The sequence below is a fragment of the Ictidomys tridecemlineatus genome, chromosome 9 (genome assembly GCF_052094955.1).
Source record: "Ictidomys tridecemlineatus isolate mIctTri1 chromosome 9, mIctTri1.hap1, whole genome shotgun sequence".
Lineage (NCBI taxonomy): Eukaryota > Metazoa > Chordata > Mammalia > Rodentia > Sciuridae > Ictidomys > Ictidomys tridecemlineatus.
Window position 1 is genome coordinate 127069430 of NC_135485.1, and position 12576 is coordinate 127082005.

The 12576-nt window shown below is 35.1% G+C and overlaps 1 protein-coding gene across 3 annotated transcripts in view; it reads left to right on the forward strand.

The window, feature by feature from the left end:
- Positions 1-12576, forward strand: part of Prmt9 (protein arginine methyltransferase 9) — a 48986-nt gene that overhangs the window by 27672 nt on the left and 8738 nt on the right. For 2 of the 3 annotated variants that reach the window (XR_005737334.2, XM_005327536.5), the window contains exon 10: positions 11129-11282. Coding sequence is in view for 2 of the 3 variants with exons in the window: in XM_005327536.5 (XP_005327593.1) it covers positions 11129-11282 (154 nt within the window). In the remaining variant the exon portion in view is untranslated. Of the gene's footprint in view, positions 1-2139; positions 2212-11128; positions 11283-12576 lie in introns of those variants that run through there. The other variant, XM_040293222.2, reaches the window with a different exon arrangement.

Consider the following 12576-nt stretch of genomic DNA (forward strand, 5'->3'; position numbering starts at 1 on the left):
CTAAGACCTAAACACTGTGACCTAGAAGATGATCTGTTTGGAAAAGTTTGCATAAGTTGCTGAGAATAGGGAAATTTAGTTGTTTGGGGGTGAAATATTCTGCACATGTCTATTAGGTCCATTTGATTTGTAGTATTATTTAAGTTGGACATACCTTTATTAATTTTATGCCTTGAGAACCTGTCTTCATGATAAGGGTTGTTGAAATCACAATATTACAAGTATTATTTTATTGGGGTTTATCAGATATAGTGTTCAGCATTTTTTTAAAAAATATAATTGGATGTGCTGACATTTGTGGCAAATATACTTACTATCATTATATCTTCTTGTTGGATTGATCCCTTTGCCAGGATGTAGTGTCCTTTTTTTTGTCCCATGATTAATTTTTGCTTGCAATCTGCTTTGTCAGATATGACAAAGTTTTCTGACTCCATTTGCATGGTGTATTTGTTTTTCTTTCAGCTTGTGTCTTTGCTAATGACATGAGTCTCTTGCAAATAGCATCTAATTTCATCTTGGTTTTTTTTTAATATTTATTTTTTAGGTGTAGGTGGACACAATACAATGCCTTTATTTTTATGTGGTGCTGAGAATCTGGGTCCGCCCGTGCTAGGCGAGTGCTCTACTTCTGAGCCACAATCCCAGCCCTGCATTTTTTTTTTTTAACCCATTCTGCTAGTCTGTGTCTTTTAATTGAGGAGTTGAGACCGTTTATATTCAGGGTTTTCATAGATATGAATTTGTGGTTTCTTGCCATTTTGATTTCTTGTTATTGATTGCTCCTCTATTGATATTCATTTATTTAGACACTTTGGGATTTGTTTTTGGATTCCTCCGTATGCAGTTTATCTTTGTAGTACTGGATTAATGGTCATGGATTCTCTTAGTTTACCGTTGTCATGGAAAGTTTTTATTTCTCCATTTGAAAGAGATCTTTCCTGGATATAGCAGTCTTGGCTGGCAATAGTTTTCTAATAGAGCTTGTAATATTTTTATTTCAGGACCTCCTTGATTTTAGTGCCTGAGGCGAGAAGTCAAAGGTGAACTCTAAATATGATTTGATGTTTCTCTCTTGCAGCTTTCAATATTCTTTATTATTTTCTATGTTAGCCATTTTGATTATGATGTGTCTTGGGAGAACTTCTTTTTTGATCTGCTCTATTTGGGGACTTGTATGATTCCTGTGTGTGAATAGCTATCTAATTTCTGATATGGGGAAAGTTTTCTGTTAATATCTCTTTGACAGTTTTCTTTATGCTTTTATACTGTATCTTTTATAATCTCTTGTATACCGGTGACACTCATGTTTGATCTGTTGATGTTGTCCCAGAGTTCATCATTTTTTTCCTCCTTTATTGAATACTATTATACTCCAGTTCATGTGCCTTGTATTCAATCCCTGGTGTTTTATCTGTAAGGGCTGAAGTACTATTTTATTTTTACTTTTTTAATATTTATTTTTTAGTTTTTTTAGGTGGACACAATATCTTTATTTTTATGTGGTGTTGAGGATCGAACCCAGTGCCCCATGCATGTCAGGAGAGTGCGCTACTGCTTGAGCCACACCCTCAGCCCTGAAGTTCTATTTTCTACACACTCTAATCTGTTGTTGATACTTCCAAGTGAATTTTAAATTTGATTCATTGGTTTTGAAATTAAATGATTCATTTGATTCATTCATGGTTTTGATTCAATGAATTCTGATTTGCTTCTTTTCCATATTTGTATTTCTTTATTGAAGTGGTCTGTCATCTCCTGTATTAGCTCTTAATGCATTCCTTAGATCTTCTTTTAGTTCATTGAACATTTTAATGAGACAGAAAGAAGCAAATTTTAAAAATTTTTTTTAATATTTATTTTTTAGTTGTAGTTGGATACAATACCTTTACTTTAGTTATTCATATGTGGTGCTGAGAATTGAACCCAGGGCCTTGCACGTGCTAGACGAGACCTCCACAGTTGAGCCAAAACGCCTTGAAAACAACATTTTTAAGTGCCCAAAGGAAAAACATGTAAAACTGAAATTTTATATTTAGAAAAACATTCTTTAGGAAGGAAGGCAAAATAAATATATTTTCATATAATGAAAAGCTAAGAGCCAGCAGATTTGTTTAAAAAATAATTATTGGTCTTCAGACAGAAAGAAAATGATACTGGAAGGAAAACTGGGCATCAGTGATAAAGAGAAAGCAACACAATAACAAATATGTGAGTAAATGTAAGAGGTTATCATCTTTTTGTCTTCTTTAAGATATGTTTTTGACTTTTGAAAGGAAAATTAAGAAAATATCTAAAATTGAACAGAAGGGGAAATACTGCATATAAAAATTTGTGGGTGCAATGAAAACAGTGCTTAGAGATTTATAGCATTAAATGCTTATATTAACTAAGAAGAAAGTTCTCAATAATTTTAAACTTCCTAAGTTTAAAATGATGATCAAAATAAACCCAACACTAGCCCAAAAGTACATACGTACAAACTATACACCTTATAGATTTATTAGATCAATTTCTGGAAGAACTTAAACTACCACAAGAACATGAACATTTAGATGGTCCAGTGACCATTAAAGAAAATAAGGTCCTACTAGGAAAATCTCTAAAAAGATCTTCAGGTATAGATATCATTGGAAAATTTTACCACACATTTGAAGAATTAATACCAATTCTTTACAAACATTCCCAAGAAGTAGAAGAACAGGGAACAATTTACAGTATACTTTATGAAGCCGGTATTACAAGATGGTTGAATCAGAAAAGACAGTGTCAAAATAAAACAATGAAAGAAACCCCAGATTGATAGACCAAAGTCTGTCCTGTATAGACACACAAATATTGACAAACAATAAAGACCTATGAATGTATAGATTGATGTAGAATAATTATGATAAAATTCAGTATCCATTGATAAAAACTTTTAGAAAAATAGGAATAGAGAGTATTATGGAGTGTTAAATTATATCTCTTAGAAGATATATTTAGGTTCCAACTCCATACATAGGAATAAGGCACCCCCTCATTTTCCCCCAGAAATGGTATTAGTATGATTTAATTACCTCAGGGACTGGAGTTAACATCATTCATGGTTCAGTGGGGCTTGCATCCTTATAAAGAGATCAGGGCAGGGCAAGTTTTGATTCAGTGTGATTAGGAGTCCTTATTTGATTATCTTCATAATAATCAAAGATTATTATCTTTGATTTACATTTGTGGTGAAATATTTTAATTCCCTTACCTGTCATTTTGGGTACATTCCATAGGTATTTCTTTGTGGTTTCCATGGGTGTTTCATTTACATACAGAGGGATACCACTATAGCAGTGTCACTCTATAGCAGTGTGACTTCAGTAGTGTACAGAATGCTGCTGCACCTCTGCAACCCTACCCCCTCAGCTACTTACATGTGTGTACACTGTGTTTTCCATCTTGTGGAAAACAAAAAATAGCACTAGCTTTTACAATTGTCTTGAATTTGCTTCCTAGAGATATCTAAAAAACTGAAAACCGAGTAATTTTATAAGTGTCCCACTAATTCCTATAGGGTTTTCATGAGTGTTCTAAATAGAGTGGTGGTACATAACGGTTCAATCCGGAGCAGTTCCTTAACCTTTGATTGTGTACTGTGACATTGATATTTTTGAAGGATTTAGGTTAGTTTTTTGAAATAGTATGGTCTTTCATTTAAATTTGCTTCTTCATGATCAGATTTATGCTATGTATTTTTTTAAAATTTTTTTATTAGTTGCTCAAAACAGAACGATGATCTTGACATATCATACATTTGATTGCAGTATCACATTGGTTTTACAGCCACGCTTATACATATAGCCATATTAGTGTCTATTGTATTCTGCTACCCTTCCTATTCCCCCCTCCCCTCCCTTCTCCTCCCATCACCTCTCTCTACCCACTCTCTACCCACTCTACCCACTTTTCTCTCTCTTTTTTTCTTCCTCACACCATCTTATGTAATTTTGCATAACAGTGAGGTCTCCTTCCATCTTCTGTGCAATTCCCCTTCTCTCTCCCATTCCCATGCATCTCTCATCCCTATTTAATGGTAGTCTTCTTCTCATGCTCTTCCTCCCTGCTCTGTTTTGAGTCGCCCCACTTATATCAAAGAAGACATTCGGCATTTGCTCCTTAGGGATTGGCTAGCTTCACTCAGCATAATCTGCTCTAATGCCATCTATTTCCCTGCAAATGCCATGATTTTGTTATTTTTTAGTGCTGAGTAATATTCCATTGTGCATAAATTCCACATTTTTTTTTATCCATTTATCTATTAAAGGGCATCTGGGTTGGTTCCACAGTCTAGCTATTGTGAATTGTGCTGCTATGAACATTGATGCTATGTATTTTTGGTGGGATATTATAGATATGGTGTTTGAGATCCCAGTGCATCATATCAGAAGGCACAAATCTATTTTTCCTGTTATTAATGATGTAAACTTTGATTACTTGGTTAAGGTTTTTCCACTGAAACTTTGAAATTTTTCCCTTTATAGTTAATGCTTCAATAGTAGGTGTTAGTATTTTAACACCATATAAATGTATAATTCCTCATCAGACCTTTATTTGCTGATTTTAATCTCCATTGATTTTTTTAAACCCTTCTTTTTACTTGGGTTCCTGGATTCTATTCTATTGAGTTATAAGCCATTACTCTCACAAATATTTGTGATAACTTTATTTATAATACTTGAAAACCAGAAATAATACTAGTATGCTTGCATCTATGGTTACTATCGTACACCCATATTGTGACATACCACTAAGGACTATTTATACTTGCAGAAACTTAAGTTAGAGCCCAAAGAATTATGTTGAGTGAAAATAGTCCCCAGAGAACATATAATCAAATTTATGATTGTGTTGAAATTACAGAGATGGAGGACAGATTGCTTGGGATTAAGAAGAAGGTGGGTGTATTTATAAAAACATATGAGGCAAATGAGTGTAAGGGTATATACTTACAGGCACCTTAAAAGGGTAACAAGAGTGATCTTGTTGTTAGTGATAGAAATGTTCTGGATCTTCATTTTCTAATTTTCTACATCTTGATTATGGTATTGTACTCTATTTTGCAAGATTTTACCACTGGGAGAAACTGGGTAAAAGGACATGGGATCTCCTTGTTTTATTTCTTAGAACTGCATAGAAGTATATGACTATGTCAAAACATAAGGTTGAGTTACTAAAAACAGCCACATGTATTTATCAGCTTGTTAGTCTGAAGTAAGTTAATGAAGTGGTAGGCTTTGAAATGTTTTGACACACCACTGGGTTCATTTTCTAGATGACTTCTTCCTATGAAGTGAGTGACAGTTCCAGTCCCCAAGTGTTAGATCCTTCTTTGGTCTAATCAAGGTATTCTCTTGATGGGCTTAGATGTCTGACATCTTCCCAGCTAATTTAAAGCTGTATCTATAGGTATGTGTTTTGATGCTCAAAGTAGCCCAGATTTGGCCCATTGGAGTTCCTTCAAACCGGCTTTGGTATCTTTTTGTTGTGTTCTCAAGATGCTTAAGCATATACTAACTTTTGGTGCAATCAAATGTTTTATATTAATATTGTGGGATTTTTTTGCTCAGCCTTACAGTCAGTCTTTTTCCAAGGAACCCTGGTTCCTTTTAGTGGAGATATTTGAGATCAAGATTTTGATGTCAGGTATGATCATTGCTAATGATGAGTCATTGCTTGTAGGCTCTCTTAAATGTTTAAAGCTAGGAAATGTATGTTATACACATCCACAAGTCCATAATCATACATGTGTACACATACACATAAGTATTTTTTTACTTTTGTATCTATTTTATTTGTTTAAAAAAAAAACACCAAAAAATCCTTGTGCGTCCATCCTGATACATTTACTTTCAATCCACTACCATAGTGTTTATTGTGGTCCCCTTTTCATATTTGTAATTCTCTTTCTCATCAGTGAAGAGTCATCAGTATACTCACTCTCCTGCTCATATCTTGAGTATGTATAAAATCATTTCAGATTTGCTGAACTTATACCACTGTAGAAAGCAAGCCTACTAACTAGAGGGTAATTGTTAGTCTAGTGTTTTTGTTTTTTGTTTTGTTGGTACTGGGGATTGAACCCAGGGACACTCTGTACCACTGAACTGCATTCTCAACCCTTATTATTTTTTAATTTGAGACAGGATCTCCCTGAATTGCTTAGGCTGACCTTGAACTTGTGATCCTCCTGCCTCAGCCTTCCAAGATTCAGTGTCCTCAAGCTTTTCCCCAAAATTTTGTTTGAGGAATTTTATAGTTTTAGTTCTTCTATTTAAGTGTTTAATCCACTGTGAGCTAATTAAAAAAAAATTTTTTTTAGTTGTAGATGGACACAATACTTTTATTTATTTACTTATTCTTTAATGTGGTGCTGAGGTTCAAACCCAGGGTCTTACATGTGAGGCAGGCTCTTCATCACTGAGCTACGACTCCAGCACAAGTTAATTTTTATACACAGTTGTCAGGTAACGTTCCATCTTTATTTTTTTGTGTTTCCAGTTTCCCCACCATCATTTTTGGGTTAATTTATGGGCTCTCTCTCATTGGTCTATATATCTGTCTTTATACCAGTACCACTGTGTTTTGGTTACCGTTGCTTTGTATTGTAATGTGTTTTGAAATCGGGAAAAGTGAGGCTTTTGATATTCTTTTTCAAGATGGCTTTGTCTATTCAGGGTCATTTAAGAGTCCATATGAATTAAGGGTGAATTTTTCTGTTTCTGCAGAAAACATTGTTGGTATTTTGATAGGGCCTGCATTGAATGTGCACATTACTTTGGGTAGTGGGGACATTTTAACAATATTGTATTTGCATCTATGAACATGAAATGTCTACATTTCTATATGCCTTTAATTTTTTTCAGCAAAGCTTTATGGTTTTCAATGAACAAATCTTTTTTTTTTGGTTCTGGGTATTGAACCCACTTACCACTTACCCCAGCCCTCTTTAACTTTTTATTTTGAGAAAGGGTCCCACTAAATTTCTGAGTGCCTCTCAGAACTTGCTAAAGCTGGCCTTGAACTTTAGATTTTCCTGACTCAGACTTCTCAGTTTTGGGGGTTACAGTTTTGTGCCACCACGCCCGGCTTCAATGTACAAATCTTCTATTTTCTTTGTATTTTTCCTGAGTATTTAGATGCTATTGTGAATAGATTTTTTTAAAAAATTTTCAGACTGTTCATTAATAGTTTATCGAAACATAAATGATTTGTGTATTTTTTCTATCCTGTGATTTTGCTAAACTAGTTTATTCTGTTTTTTGTGAGGGGGTTGTGGTAGAATCTTTAGTGTTTTCCACATGTAAGCCTACAATCAGAGACACTTTTACTATTTGAATATCTTTTTTTTTAAAAATTTTTTATCCTTGGCTAAGACTCCAGTACTTTGTTGAGTAGCAGTTACCAAAATGTGTACTCTTTTCTTTTACCTAATCCTAGTGAAAAAGCTTTCAGGCAGTGGTGTTTTATTTTAATGGAACCTGTAAATGATTTTTTAAAAAGCAGTTTTGGTGATAAAGCAATTTGTCAGGGGGTCTGCTTTGTCTGAATGATAGCTTATCCTAGTAACAAACAACTTACATGAAGGCTATCTGCAACTCCCCTTCCCAGTGTTTCTCAATGAGGAGGGAAGAGTGGTGTTATTAATAATGGCATTTTGGTTGAGACAGTTCTCATGTGGGTGTGTCTTCAGCTTTGGCATCTCTGGGCCTTTAAATGCTGGTAGCAGTCTTAATCCTTGTTTAAACCAAGATTCTCCCCAATCCCCTTTCTCAAATACCTTCTGAGTAATGCTTCAGCCTAAGTAGCAGCCCAGTCTCCTTTATAGGTACTTCTGAATGTGTAGAATTATTTTGAGCATGGGGCCGGAAGCATGCAGATACTCTCACTCAGGCCTTGCTATTACTGTCTTGAGCCTCTGTGTATGTGTTGAGGTAAGGGGGACTTATGACGCATCAAGGATGAAATTAGAATGATATGGGCTGAATGATAAAGGGCATCTCTCTCAGTGGACTACAATAATAGGACAAGGAGAAATGAGTCACTTAGAAGCTTATGCGTTTAAGACTATATTTGCCGGTAGTTTAAAATGTTCATTCTTAGACTCTTGTTCACTCATATAGATTAAAATACAGAAGAAAGCTTGGTAAGCTTTTATCTAACATTTCAAATTTTGGAGGGTTGGAGTACAAAGAAACATTGAAACTTCAGTATTTTCACCATTTATGGTTAGACTTTTAAAGTGGAACATATTTTTTATCCTTGAAGACATAGATGGTTCTGAAGTATCACTTAATTAAAGGGTTGGATTAAGGAGTAGAGGTATGACAAAATACTCATGTTGGTAAAGATAAGCAGTTTCAAGTCCAGTGGTATTTTATCTGAACATAACATAACATTCCTGTTCATGATAGTAACATTGAGGTTAAAAAATAGTTTTAGAATGTTTTAAAGTAATGTGAATGTCACCTTTTAAAGTAATTTTTATGCACTGCTTTTTGTATCTTTGGCATGGTTCCTAGTTTGTGGTTCAAACTTTTCTCACTTTTAGGATTTGGTAAATGAATGTTGACATTTTCTTCAGCCTATTTTTTCTTGTTACTGTCTAGGATATTGTGATGTTATAATAAGAAATATACATTGGGTGTTCTCTAGTTCCTATAGAAGAACTTCTAAAACCTTAGAATTTTCTGGGTGATAGGGTAAAATGAGTGCCTTTTTAAAATCCAACCATATCTGAGATATCTCTAGGTGAGCCTCTAAACAGCTTTGGGAGGCGGGGAAGGGGTTGGGGGGAGCTGGTTGCCAGAGGAACCATGTGATTAGAAGGTTGGAAATTTCAGTCCTGGAGAAGGGAGTGGGGCTGGGAATTGAATCATGTATCACCAGGGACCAGTGAATTAATTATGCCTGTGTAATGGTATTTCCATTACAAACAAACACCCCCCCCCTCCTGCTTTAGAACAGATAGGTTCAGACTTTCCAAGTTGGTGAACACATTGAGGTGCTGGAGGATAGCTTGTATGCAAAGCTCTGTACTCTCCCATACCTCTATATAATCAAACAAACAAACAAAAAAACACCCTATTTTCCTTTTACTCACTAACCACTCAGTATAATAATTCTGACACCAGATGTGCAGGGATTTCTTATCGCATACCAAGAAGTTCTTAAGTGTACACCAGTAGGGTGTTCTCAAATTTATTTCTACCTACCTGGAGATGGCATCAGATCCCCCAGGTTGAGGACTCATTTCTACAGGACTGCCTCCAACTTCAGGTGCCAGTTGCATACAGTAGGTTGTTACTTATCCTACCAACTGGCTATAAATTTATCAATTTGTAAATCTCCTCTTTAGGTTTGATTAATTTGCTAGAAGAGCTCACAAAATTTAGGAAATTTTACTTACATTAACATATTAAATTTTAAATTTTTATTTTAAGGAAGCAGGGAATTAGTTCGAGAAGTGAACTGTATGTAATTCTAGACTACAGTATTACCTTTGCCCTATGTATGCCTTCTGTTTGGCTGTTTCTGAATTGTATTCTTTGTAATAAAACAGTATATGCAAGTAAGATGTTTTTTCTCAAGTCTGTGAACCATTTTAGCAAATTATTGAAACCAAAGAGTGAGTGCCCTGGCTAGGTTCAATCCTAGTACCAAAAAAAAAAAAAAAAAAAAGCAGTGGGTGGGTGGCGTGGACAAAGAACACAACCTGTACTTTACACCCAGATTCACAAGCCTGGATTCACAGGTATGATTAATGCTTTGTCACATCTGCTTTATGATTCTCTTCATGAACCATTTACAGTAAGTTCTGAATATCAGGGAACCCCTACTTCTTTGGAGTATGTGTCTTAAGAACAAGTTATTCATCTATGCAGTATATAGTGAATAAAATCAGAAAATTTACATGGGCTTTATATTATTATCAGGCCTACATTTTTTTTTTCTCGTACTGGGGATTGAATTCAGTGGTACTTTACCACTGAGCTACATCCCCAGCCTTTTTTATTTTGAGACAGGGCCTCACTAAGTTGCTGAGGGTCTCAGTAAATTGTCCAGAGAGTCCTTGAATTGCCTCATCCTTCTAAGTTGCTGGGATTACAGGTATGTACCACTGTACCCAGCTCACTTACAAATCTTACTCCACTTTACTATTTGTCACAGTGTTCTTCATAACTTTTTAAATTCCTGGTCTCAGAATTCAATCCAGGATCACATTTTATGTTTAGTGTTCATGTCTCCTTAATCTTCTTTATTCGGATAGTTTTTAATGTGTCCTTAGTCTCTTTTTTTCTGAAAATTCCTCAGTCTTCATGACATTAACAGTTTTGAAGAATTTAAGCCATTTATTTTATAGACTGTTCTTCATATTTTCCTATGATTAGATCCAGATTACCCATTTTTAGAGAGGAATGATTACCACAGAAGTTTTGTCACACTTGGAAGCACATAGTGCTGCTTTATCCCATGATTGTTAAGGTTAACTCAGATCATTTGGCTTAAGATGCATCACCATTTTGTCCACAAGTTTCCCTCTTTGTAATGAACAGGTCATTTGTGGGGGTATTATGAGTACCTCTTACATGAAATCTTAGGACCAGAAATGTTTGATTTTTTTTTGAATTTTTGAATATTCATATAAACCTAATGAGACAGCTTAGGGATGGAGCCCAGGTCTACACATGAAATTCATTTGTTTTATGCATACCTTATACACAGGTGTAGAATTTTATACCTATAAGTAGCATTCTAAAAGTTTTTGATTTTCGAGTGTTTCAAATTTTGGATTTTAGGATAGGAATGTTTAACCTGTAATTTTCATATCCATGGATGACCCTTGCCTGCATCTGAGGACTTGTGTCTATCATCCAGCCAACTGGTTATTTTTGTTTCATAGGTCAGTGGTCTCCTTAAGTTTGACTTGTTGGGGAAATTATTTCCAGTGCTTTACCATTCTGAACCACCAGCTGATAATAACACAAAGTTCATTAGACTATACATAATGTGTGGCTCAGTAACTCATGATTCTTAGTTATTTGATATTCATAAAATGTAGAAAATCAAAAAACTTTAAAAAACACGTGTTATCTTTTAGGTGTTTACTACAGTCTGGAGGCAAGATCTTCCCTCAGTATGTGCTAATGTTTGGGCTGCTGGTGGAATCACAAACACTGGTAGAAGAGAATGCTGTTCAAGGACTAGAACGCACCCTTGGGTTAAATATAGCACCTTTTATTAACCAGTTTCAGGTAAGTATCTAGAAAAGAAGATTTACTCATGTCACTATAATCTACCTTATTTCTCATTGAGGTTTTATTGAGTCATTGTGTTTAGCTATATTAGAATGTAATCAGTTTCTTAGAGCACAGGGATTTATTATGTGTAAAAATCAACCTAGGGGTTAGAAAAAAACCAAGGTATATTGCCATGAATACAGTTTGTGCTAGGTTTTGGTCTTATAAAAAATGGTGCTCCTTGTCAAGAAAGAAGTCTCCAGAAGATCTATATTCTAAACTTGAACCTTACATTGAGACCTCAAGTTGGCAGCAGATAGGTGTGAGCAGCTAATGTCCAGGGTCAAGTTCAGCCACAGGGAACAGGAATTTAGGAGTCTAGGAAGTTGGAGCAAGGCAAGCCAGGAGATGAGGAACCAAGAATTGGAAATGAGGATTAAACTGACATAGGCACTATCAGAAAAGCACAGATTTGTGAGTTAAAAATAGTGGGTATGGATGGAACATCTCTGGAACAGGTTTCTGGTTAGAGACAGGGGAATAGGTGGGATGAGATAGGCCAAAGCAGAATGTTGGAAGGTAGGATGATGAGTACAGAGTTAAAAGAAGATATCTAAAACTTGTATCTAAAGGCCAAGAATAGTAAGTATTTAAGTATTTATGGTTAGATTGTTCAAGAGCAGTATCTCTTGGTAAATTTAAATTAATGAAGGAACTGCTTTATTCAAGGCTGGATAATTAAAATTTTATAGTTAGTTCAATCTCAGTATTTTGGAGGTTTTAATAAAGAGAATACACTTATCAGAATATACAGATTATTTCTTGGATGCTCCAAAATGCCATCTTCTTTCTATCTTATTTCCCCTTAATCCTGACATAAACAATTCTTTGATTCTACCAGAATTTACGTATATTGATTCTGCTGTGTGTGTGTGTGTGTGTGTGTGTGTGTGTGTGTGTGTGTCCTACCACCAAGGGTGTTCTACCATTGAGCCATATCCCCAGCTCTTTTTTTTTTTTTTAAATTTTTCTTGTAATTGTAGATGGACAGAATACCTTTATTTATTTGTTTATTTTTATGTGGTGCTGAGGATCAAACCAGTGCCTCACACATGCTAGGTAAGTGCTCTGCTACTGAGCTACAGCCCCAGTCCTCCCCAGCTCTTTTAAAAAACCTTTTAAATTTTGAGACATGGTCTCACTAAATAGCAGAGGCTGGCCTTGAACTTGTGATTTTCTTGCCTCACTTTCCTGGATTTCTGGGATTATACATGTTCATCTGCCATCTTTTTTACTATATTTCCTATCT